Raw genomic sequence first — 11,769 nt, 5'->3', positions numbered from 1 at the left:
AATATAAACAGTTAAAACTGAAAAATGGGAAGAATTATGTAGTAGACATGAGTGTAGTGTAAGAGATGTGGCAAAGCGCCTCAAACTATAATCTCTCGAGTCTATTTTATATTATGCATTAATCATAAGGGTATTCTTTAGAACAATATTACATCAGGATATATCATTGTAACAATTGAGTGCTGGTTCCTGTCTGAAAGAAACTTTTAAAATGCGACCGTCACGCTCCGGGATATATTGCGACGATGGACAGTTCGATTTCGATCGCGTGTACTTTTCGGCTTGTTTATCTTTAACACCGCTAAATCTCTATTCGTATGAACCTCTCGCGTCCGACGGATCTGAATCAGGAGGAAGTGTTTCGCAGGCTTGATCAATGAGAGGAGAAAAAAAAACGATCGTCGCGTCGATAAATCCCGCTTTCGAAATGCGTGCGTACTCATAATGACTGCAGGAAGTGATATTAAAGAGATTAGACTTTGCGCGTGGCTTTCGCGATTTTAGACGAATTGCCGGCGGCTCTGGTCTTTTACGTTCTTCTTGCGACTGTTATTGCCGAGAACGCCTTTCCTATCAAATTTGATGAATGTGCCCGCGCGCGCGATCGGCTGCTTAAGGGGGGAAAAAAAAGGCGCAGATTTCTCTTCTTAATGAAGTTCCACGCGACCGCAAAATAAACATCGCTGAGAGACTTATGTAGACTTTTCTAATTTCGCACTTTCCCATTTCTATCAGTCGTTTCGACAAAATTCCGCTTCGCAAATCCCCCTTGTGAAACCTAACAACGACGATTCTTCTGTATCCCACCAACTATTGTCTTACGTTTGTGTCTACATTGTCACAAAAACTATCACCTGAAAAATTTCAATCGCCCGCCGTAATAAGTTTTATTATATTCTTCTGTGATTATTATTCATTTATTGTTACGTTATAAATGTACCTCAATCATTCTATTCTTTATTTGGACCTCGAAGTCGGCTTGAAACTTCAACTTGAGGCCCAGATGAGTAAAAAAGTTGTGTTTAACCTCATTTTTACCTTCAAAGAGAATGTAATAAAACATTTTATCCTCTTTGAAACCTCTTAGGCCGAAGTGCATCTACTAAACCTTTGTTGATTACACTCGCATTGGCCTCTGCTAAAAGGGAAATAGCGACTCTTTTCAGGCCTACCTGAGGTCAAAAATTCAATATATTTTTGCCGACACAAAGACCTTGGTTCGACCTCAGTGTCGCTAATTAAAAAATTATACGAGGCTAAACTGAGGCCTAATAAATATTCGACTCGGATATTTTGTCAAAGTATGAGAGCTTTTTATTAATATGTAGTATATTATTACAGGGAACAGAAAGGCCGGCCGTCTGATATGAAATTACGCACGTATGATATAAGATATAATCGTTCCAAGAATCCATCTTTCGGGATTCAGCGCCTCCGCGTTATTTCTATATAAATCGTGAACAGCCTTTCGTGATAGGTTTTGAATCGTAAATCATAGCTCGAGTATTTTAAGGCACTAATCGTATCATCACTCGCCTTATTATCGATTACGCAAGCCTGCGAGTCTTTATATAAATAAACAAAAGAGTGGCCTCGCGAACGTGGGCTAAAAGTCGCCGGCAAAAAAATCGACGATTACGCCATTTCCCGAAACCGCGAGTGCTTGAACATGTCTCCGCGTCCACGACCACTCACGTCGTCCATTAAGAAAAACCGTTTAAAGTGTCCCATTAATATGCGCCTCGTATTCCACGCGCAATCCACCCGTCTCGCCCACCTCCGGTTATTTATCGAATAACTAATTGTGTAAATTTGATCATATCATAGACGGCAGTGAGCGTGTCATTAGCGCCTCATGTACCACGCGTTACGCGTTCGTTCCTTACTACGCACGCGCGTACGAAGATGCACAAGGAGAGAAAGAGAGAGACATGTAGCGTGACAAATCAATTTCGCTAATATATCCGCTTCTAAACATACGTCCTAAGTTTGTATGAACGTCTGCGCGAGCGTCAGTAGTTAAAACACGCGCTATTAATCCACTCTTATCGCGTTCTGTCGGTGAAATCGTATCCAACGGTAATTCGAAATTTACGACTGCAATGCCGACCTCGCAAATATTTGGTTTACAGATCGCGGAATAAGATTGTCGTCAATTAATCTCAATTTCCCTCAAGATATGCGGGTACATTTTTCTCACGCGGCCGCGAACGACACGCTTGCGGCGTATATGTATATATATATTTTTTTTTTATCGTAGCGCGTGTCACGGTGTTTCGCGACGCATTTTACTGCGCGTCCTTCGACGCGCGCGAGGCTATCTTTTTTCTTTTCTTTTTTTTTCGTATCTCATTTTCATACAAAATGTAACGCGTCCCCGGGACGGGGGCGATCCCGGGCCATTCTTTCTACCCGGGAATTAAGATTTGCTCGCGCGTCGTCAGGTAAATAATTCTTCTCCCCGCGAGATGCACGCGGACGGTACGTGTGCGTGAGTCGCGGCGTTCTATTTATACGCAATCCGCGTGCACGCCGGCAATAAAATCGTGGCGCAAATTCGGATGAGATAAGGTCATCAGCGTGAGAGCGTGGGAGTACTTTCACCGCGGTGTATAAACGTTATATAGCGAAAAACGCGAAACATAATGCCGAAGGCCTGGGCCCCGCTAAGAGAGGCGCCCGTTAAAATTCCACAGCCGTTGACAAATCGCGCGTCCCCTCCGCGGTACCCGGGATAACGACAAAGCGCCGCGGTACACCCGGTCTATCGGCGTTAATCACGATCGAACAGCTGGACCGGTACGCGGTATTATCCGCATGTATATTTCTGCTAGAGTCGGTCGTCCGATTTTTCCCGCGGGATCTCGTTTCCACGCATATTCGCCCGTTAAAATCCCTCTGTCTCCACCTGGACTTTACAGCCCGCGACTATTTGTTATGCAATATTTATGGTTGATATAAAATTCGCCATAAAATTGTTATGCTCCGACGCGCGGGGCCCGCAATTGAATTCCTGATGCTGAAAAATTAGGAATATTATCGAAAAGTATCAATATTCCACGGCGCACCCGCGATCTATAAATACCTTGTCTCTCGAAGTGAGGCAGAGGAAAAAAGTGAGACGTGAATTTAAATGTGACTTTTATACGCGGCACGAAAATTTAACGATCCTCGTTTAATAATGTAACACGATCTCGCCAATTAGTATTAACAAGACTTTATGCGTGACGACAATTTGCAAAACTATTGCGTGGAAATGGCATATGAATCGATGTAAGAGGATTTGCCATCGACAATTAACAAACGTTTTAACGATTACGATTGGTAATAATTTCCACCGAAATACGTACTTTTGCGAACGCGTGCACCCAGAAAAAATATTTAGTTGGGTGAAACAAATGGGATACGTTGAAATCATATTTCTTTGAATCTACCAATCTTTTATTTACTTCCACTAAAACATTTGCCAGATTTGAAGAAACAGATATGAATTCTCCTAGAAATTCTAGTCTCGATCGGATAACATTTTGGTCAGGGTGAAAAAATCATTTCTTTGAAATTAAATAAAAATGAGGTCAAAATTCGAACAAATTTGTTTGCTTTTAAACGAACTTTTCTTCTGGGTGTACGCGACTATTGGGACTTGAAATGGTTCATCTCCATTCGGACGTTGCATTTCACGTAAATTCCTAGACAAAGACTCCCGGGTGACTTTTCTCGCTTGTCGCAAGCCGGGGGACAATTCTCGCTCCTCGAGGCGATCGAAGTCGAAATTGACGAACTCTCGTTCGACCAGAGAAAATGCGCGCGAGCGCTCTCGCGGCTTTTATGCTAATACCTATAAACTCCGACCCAATCGTCGCTGTTATTATCGAGACTACTATGGCCGATCGTAAATCTTCCGCGCGACGGCCGGACGTTTCAAAAAATGGCTCCTTCCGAGATTCGCGCGCGCCCGGGCTCGAGGGGAGGCGTGCGTGCATACTAATGCACACGCACACAGGCGCGCGACGCGCCGCTCGTATACACCATTGTTGGTACTCGTCGAGGAGAGCCGTCTCGCCATATGCGGCAAGGCCGCCCGTCCGTGTGGTACCGGACCTCATAACGGGCTCCGGCATACTCTCCCGCCGTAATCGCGGAAAAAATGCGGAAAATACGACCGAATTTCGTATCCCCCGGTCCCTCGCAAGCATTAAAAAATTCTACTTTGTAAAATTATTAATATATATTGCATTGTTACAATTAAATGGCACCTTACGCCAGTCAGGAAATCAAGAATTTTAATAAGCATGGTAACGACCTTACTGGCGATTGTTTATTATAATAAAACGCACCGTTTCGGCCAGTAATACTGGTCCTCTTCAGGTAACAAACTTACAAGAGTGCCTACAAATGTATCGGGTGTACAAATGAATAATCCAAACTTTTTTAAGCGACTAAGAAAATAAGTTTTAAATAATCTAATCTTTCCGCTCTTTCAAGGTAAAGTAGCGTTGACGTATTTAATAAGATTCGTCAGATTAGAGATGTGAAAATTAAGTTAGAAGTCAGAAATTTCGTTGTACAGTGTGCCTTGTCGTCAACGTTAGAAAACAGAATGATTGTATTGTTACGCTTAACCACTTCTCGAATTATATTTTATGCCGTTACTAATTGATGCGCTTGATGATTTCTCTTTCGAAAAGCACAAGTAAATGAAGACGGAAAAATATAATTTAGCAACGATACTTGATTTATCGATATTCTATAGTCCAGCCGATGTTTTCCGTCGATTACACAAAATCCGTGTAGAAGGAGAGAAAATGGAGGACGATCGGTTCTTGTTAAGGCCTTTTATTAATCTTTTTATATAGTTTTTGGTCAATTTACAACTGTTCGTAGATAAAATAATGTAACATAGGCAACGTTGCATATAATAATAATAGCAATTAATCTTCATTATCCTCTTGATGATAATAATCGTAATAATAATACTAATAATAATCGTCGTCATCATAGCGATAGCTGCAATAATAATATTAATATTGCGATAATCGTCGGTATTGCTTAACGCACGGCCATGAAATCGCTGGGGTTACAAAAAGCTTAAGACTAAGGATTAGCCGTCCGGCGCCTAAGATATTGCGCGCTGTAACGAGGAAACGAGTAATATTTCTCTTATCGCCAGACCATTCTGGCACGCTGTTACGATACGCTATGACTCTTAAGAAAAGTGAAACCGAGCGCAATTATCGCGAAAACGCAGGGACTGTCTCGAATGATCGCCCCGGATCGATCGGATCATCGATGCGCGAGCACTCGAGAGATCTCACCGCGACGCTGCGTTGCTCCATCGCGCGAGTCTTCAAGTACATCGGCGAACATCGTTTCTTTACCCGTTGTCCCGCGTGCATTCGTTCTATCTCGGAACTGTAAAAATACGCGGATGACAATCGGGCTGAAATTTAAAAGTCGATTGAATGGAAATTTGAAGATCGGCACCTTGCAGAAAGCACCGATTAAGACAAGTTAACTTTTTTTTTCTCAATAAAATCGACGGAAATGTCTCGTGTTTACGCGCGTGCGACATGAATCTCTCCAGTGCCCGGCCACCTCTGATTTTCACTGAGAACGGTGTTCGGTAATAGTCGGTATCTCGCATACTTAACCCTTCAATGGCGGACACTCAACCCTCCGTGAAAATGCGAAGAATCTTCCCGGGATATGTGTACGCCACATAACGTCGACACACTCGCATTATCGTTTAAGCGACTTTTGATTCTCCCTAAAGGATCGTCTACAATAGATGAAGTAAGCCTGGCGTAAGAGGTAAGAGGAGTGAAGAAATTAATCACTTCCATTTCTTACTCCCACTTCAGCTCCGACACTTACTCTCGGCGAATTAGAGCGCAGAGTCCGACCAGTGCTATAAATATTTTAAAAGACTACGCCTGTACTTGAGCTTTTGACACTGATAAGTAAAGGTTGCGGTTTTCTTACTGCTTACCTCCGATGTAGACGGTCCTTAACACAGCTTCCGAGGAATTTTTCCGCGCACTACGCTAGCGTTCTACGTATCTCGTGAGGTTTTCGAATACAAAAATACGTATCTTTTTTGTTTGCCGTTTTTCGCAAAACTAACGAGATGCAACAAATAACTCGTGTGTTAATCGCGACGATGATTATCGAAGGGTCAAGCCAACTTAACTCAGCAGAAATATACTTTACACTTAGAAAACGAAGATATGCTCCTAACAACGCGCTCATTATATGTACAGAAGATGGAACGCCCTGTCCGCGCGCAGCACCGAACTCCAGTCGCAGGCAAGGCCCGCCGTGTTTCTTCCCCGACCGTCCGTGCACATGTACGCGTGTACATTCACCGGACGTCGTCGCGAGGCCCCTTCGAAGCGAACTAACAATAAGTGGTACACACACAATGGCCGTCTACAGACTAGAGATCGATTTAATAATTACAAGCCGGGTTAAGAGATTTGTCACCGAAACTTGTTCGCAGAGATATTTACAGGCAATGTTAGTCCGCGTGTAGAAAACAACGACGGCATCGTTAATACGCGCGAGACGTACAAAGGAAATCGCTCGAATTCCGAATAAGGCAAAGACGCGGCTCGGGCCCGTCGCGGCTAATCCGCGCCGCATCGGGATATTCGCCTCGATTCTCGCGGTGTTTCCCACAGCGATCGCGACTGTGTGCAAGACGTACGTCTGTGGCAGACAATTAGAGAAGACCCTCCTAAAAGCTCCGGTGGCGGAGAAACAAACGGAGAAGAGTCGAGATCGCCGCCCGAATATCGGAAACGTTTCCTACTCGCAGCCGCCGCACGTGACCGTCTACCACGCGCTGTGATACTAAAAAATAGCCCTCTTCCACCTGCTACTCGTCGATAAAATAAACCCTTTTTTTTCCTCTCCACCTTAATCCGTTACTAAGACACTTGGTAAAAAACTTGGCGCTACGCTTGCGTTTGGTATAAAAAACAGTTAAACACTGGAATGGCATTCATCCGACGACACACGTCGCTATCTACATAATGCGGTCTGCTCCAGATTGAGCGGACGGGGAGGGGGAGGGGAGGGGGCGTTTGATTTTTTTATTCAGAGGACTTCTTATTCGATCTTCAATGTCTACATAATCAATTCCTTCTCTCGTCTAGCTCCCTCTCTTTTTCATTCTCTTCCACTCTTGCCCTTCAGCGAGATCGTTAACGTATAATAAATCATCTTTGATAAATATATCCGATAAACTATATAATTGTTTAAATAAAAATGATTAGAGGCGCCATTGATCGAGAAGGGTAAAAACAATCGAGCGATTGCCGCGCTCTTTCGACGATCGTCTAAATTTTCCGACCACGTGATTTCCGAGATCGGCATCGTCAATCGATCCCGTCGATCCTTAAAGTATCACACTTTGATTCGTTACGTAAGGGACAGTAGAACTGAAAAAATCATCGGGATTTTCGATGTATATTCGCAACGAGAATTGTTTAACAATGCAATAATTTCTGTTTTCAAAAAATTGTACGTGATAAGCCCAAGGATTATTGCTTTAAGGCCAATAAGCATACGGGATGTAATTAAATGACTGGAAGTGAATCGTTGGGAAGTCATTAACGCAAGACTCGACATAGCTAATTGCCCACTTTTGATTCCGTATCGATCAACTCTCGAAAACTCGTTTGCGAGACGAATTTCCGGCTCGCTCCACCCTCTTCTTGTCCCTGTCTCTATCTCTTTTTCACTTCATTGTCTACCGTAAACATCGTTTCATTCTTCAGCACCATCTAAGCACCACCCTGATACGTGACTACTAAGAACTAGTAACTGATTGACCCCGTACCGTTAAGGCCCGTTAAGTTTCTCTCCGGTCGGACGTCTTCGATCTGCGATGATAGTCGTCGAAGGTATAGGCGAAGAGCAAAAATAGAAAGCAACATTCTAAGCATCGAACTATTTGCCATGACGATAACTCGACCGTAAAACATAAACATTTAAATGACGGGCGATGTTATTAAAACTTTTCGAGGCTTAAACTTCGGAGTCTCGGAACTTGTGAAAGTTCAAATTTCTAATTTTTGGACTCTCGAAACATTTGATTTTAGTAAACTTAAATTTCCATTTCAACTTATTGAGTCAATCCACATGCAATTGTACTCGGTAAATTTACAAAAATAGTTCATTTGTAATCTTGTAAATGGTTCGATTTTTTGTAACGTGTAAAAAAAAGCATTTTATCTTTTCTGGAAGATAATAGTACATTTTAAAGCGTTTTCTTCCGATATTAAAAACGAAAAGCTAAGTGTTACTTGAAGTCATTTAAAATTCATTTTGATATTTTATCTGTAATACTGACCGGAGACACTTCAGAATACACTGTAAAAATAAAAATTTAATTCCAAAAAATGATCGGCATGCAATAAAATTCAGTCTTCGTCATACATTCTCGTCTTTTTGTTAGCTCTTTGTCTCTGCAAGTCTTTAAATTCCTAAAATACTTTTTCTCATTAAACTGTCCAGCTATAAAATATATTCATATCTTTATTGTGATCAAGACGTCCGACCTCAACTATGAAACCAAATCAAGAATCAAGCCCGGCGAGAAAGCGCAATTATTTACGCGCGCGCGCCTGATTGCTCTTATTGACGTCAGCGTCTACCTGATCAGTCTAACTTAGCCTAACGCGCAAAGGCTACCTGGTGTATCCCGTGGAAAGGAAAGAACCACCCTCAAACGCTGTCCGAAGCCACGGACATCGGTCTCTTGTAGGAGAGAGCACGAGGTACCGGTATCCTTGAGCATCCTTCCTGGGGTTTCGGGTCCTTTCTAGGACTGACCGACACCTGAACGTCCTGGGGCACTGTCATCGCACCGTTACTATCCACCCACACTTTAGCAAATTCCATGTCCGCGACACCGTCGGTCGAGCTGGTCTGGTAGTCCCTGAGGAGGCCCTGCAACTTCTGCACCATCTGACGCTCGTCCTTCAAGTCGCCCAGTTTCTGCAAGATCTGATCGAGTAACGGATTTGTCACTTTGGTGGGCGACGACTGGAGGGACGTGGTGCCCGTGGCGGAGGTCCTGATCCTCCTGCCATTTTTGTCGTATTGGACACCAAAGTTCGGGTTTGGCCGGGATTGCAGGCTCTGTCTACCCGGACTTTTTCGCGAGAAACTCGGCGTCGTAGCGCACGTGGCCGGCATAGATCTCGGATCCAGGAAGGTGTCCGTCTGAATGCTAGCTCGCCGCCTGGTCTGTCGTCCGTTCCATGTGGCGCTACTACCCACTGGCGCTTTGGAGGACTTGGGCGCGGTCATCGGCGACGATACCTTGCTGAGACTCCCAGTCGGCGTTAACTTTCGCAGCGTCCCGTAGCTTCCGTTGGTCTTGTTACGAATCGAACCTCCTCGGTTCAGTGGACTACCTTCCGGGCTAGAATTGCTGTCCTTGGGCGTCTTGCTGCCTGACGATGCCTTAGATAAGTTACTGTTCTCGCGCGCGATAGAACCGGCGCGAGGAGTCCTGTCGCCTGTCGACGAGGACGTCGCGCTCCTGGACGGGGACGAGACTCGTAAGGGGCTTACTAGCCTATCTTTCCGGACTACCTTGCGCAATCCGGTCTCGATGCTGTCGGTCTCCACGCCCGATCTTTCCTCGGGTTCCGCCTTTGGAGGTTGCTCTGAAACAGAAAACGAGAAGGCGCGTGTTTACGCTGGAAACACTTATCATTTAATTGTGATGATTAATTAGTCATTTCGCTATTTCAACATTGATCGTTAGCGTTTTAAACAATCTTCAAAGAGACCAAGAATAATATCAAAACGTCCATGGGAGATATAAAAATTACATACTAAATAATCTTCTCTCCAGTATTAAAAAAATTAAAAAATTAATATACATGTTAAGTATAGTTTTAGCAAGTACTGATATAAATGTAGATAAAAAACGGAATCTTCTTATTCTTCTCTGAGAGTTTTACTTTAATATTTTCACTTTCACATTACGCAAATCTTCGTAACATTGCTGTCACTGTCGTAAATTTATCATTGTTATAATTCTTATAATTAAATAGCAGCTTAGTGACGCCAGTCAAGAATTTTAATAAGTGTGGAAACGACCTTACTGGCAATTCTTTATTAAAATAGAACACAACGTTTCGGCCAGTAAGACTGGTCCTCTTCAGGCAACAAACGTTGTGTTTTATTTTAATAAAGAATTGCCAGTAAGGTCGTTTCCATACTTATTAAAATAATTCTTATATGTTGTAATTATAACGTCTTAAAATTAATAAGCTAAATATGAAGCTCATTAATTAATCGCAATATCTTTATAAAAAATATCTCTGTTTCTATCACTAAAAAAAGCCACGAATTACCCCGTAAAATATTACGCAATTTCGTAATGAGCGTTTCAATTTCGTCGTTTTCGTTTAACAATCTATTAACGCGTTATTATAGCGACATTTTCTATTAAGCACAACAATCGATATCCGGCACCGAGTCGACTGTTTTTTTATTATCGTGAGGTGTCAACTTTCACAAACATGTATGATTTAGAAGCCGAAAAATATCCACGACCAAATGAATCAATCTCTCAGTTTAGCACATTCATCAGAGACAAGGTAAAGGAACGGGCCCTGACATATTTGAAAGTGTTGGTCCTCTCCATTTGCATCGACAAGAACGACGCACCTGCGACGCAAATACATAAGTATAAAATCCAAGGCAAATGAAATCCTTCATCGGGACTTCCAGGAATGGTTACCATAAATTTTCTACTGCTTTATGTAACACGCGCTTGAATTTTTCTATACGATATTTATGTAACTCGTTACGTAAAATTTTATATAGATGTCACCGTTACATTCCGCTGACTTCACACAATTTATGTTACATTATATAACAATTATTGGTCATTATTACCATTGTTAACATTGAGCTCATCAATCATCAACTGCATGGGCGTTGATTACGTGTGAGATTTCTATTATCAAATTCCAAAAATTTTTCCATAAATTTCATAAAGGTTCAATCACGAGTTCTTTCCTCCAGCGCAAACTCGTGAAAAAAGTGAAAAATTTAATAAAATGTTTCTCTAGTGTGAAGTAAAAAGTGAAAAATTTTATTGACGAATATTAAATTTTTCACTTTTCACAAGCTCGCGCTAGAGAAAAGGATTCACGATCGTGCTCCTGACAAAGAAACAATGATACAAACAAAGTTAAACTGCAAATTGTTCAACAAAGTTTATACAGTTTATATAATCATAAAAAATGCATATTCCCGGCATAAAATATTGAACTTGGAACTTATATCCTGGTATGTTCCTTAGAGTTTGAATTGACTGTCGTGTATTTCTCTTATGAAGTGATGTCACCACATCGCATTTCGTACGACATTTCATTTTCACACATTTTGTACACACCCACGTCTAAACCACAGAGAAAGTCCATTCTTCGTCGAAGAGGAGAAATTAGATTTTTTTAATTAATGTATCGATGCCACGCGAGAATGGCAGAGCGGCGTCGATTCGTTCCGTCCGAACAAACGTATAAATGGGAAAACGATAATCATAAAACCCCCTTCGCTGACTCTGAAAGAAAGGAGCGACACCCCGAAATACGGTTCGCCGATCACGTTGAATTTAATTGTCGTTAGTTTAGAAGAGTCGAACCGATTCTCGATAACGCACTGCGTTTTTTTTAATCCGGTCGGCAAACCGTCGCGAGCGCAAAAACGTTTCGCATAAATATTAACGCGTCCGGTTGG

At 42.4% G+C, this 11,769-nt stretch overlaps 1 protein-coding gene across 1 annotated transcript in view; it reads right to left on the bottom strand.

Annotated features, from left to right (window-relative positions):
• Positions 1-4,820: 4,820 nt before the first annotated feature.
• The window catches only part of LOC105559440 (GAS2-like protein 1), an 88,105-nt gene continuing 81,156 nt past the window's right edge, over positions 4,821-11,769 (bottom strand). The window contains exon 8 of the mRNA XM_012007716.1: positions 4,821-9,680. Coding sequence (XP_011863106.1) covers positions 8,731-9,680 — 950 coding nt within the window. The 3' untranslated portion in view covers positions 4,821-8,730. The remainder of the gene's footprint in view (positions 9,681-11,769) is intronic.

The sequence above is a fragment of the Vollenhovia emeryi genome, unplaced genomic scaffold (genome assembly GCF_000949405.1).
Source record: "Vollenhovia emeryi isolate VEMERY1.0 unplaced genomic scaffold, V.emery_V1.0 DF939271.1, whole genome shotgun sequence".
Taxonomy (NCBI): Eukaryota; Metazoa; Arthropoda; class Insecta; order Hymenoptera; family Formicidae; genus Vollenhovia; species Vollenhovia emeryi.
The sequence above is the reverse complement of the archived record's forward strand: the minus strand, read 5'-3'. Positions and strand labels throughout refer to the sequence as shown.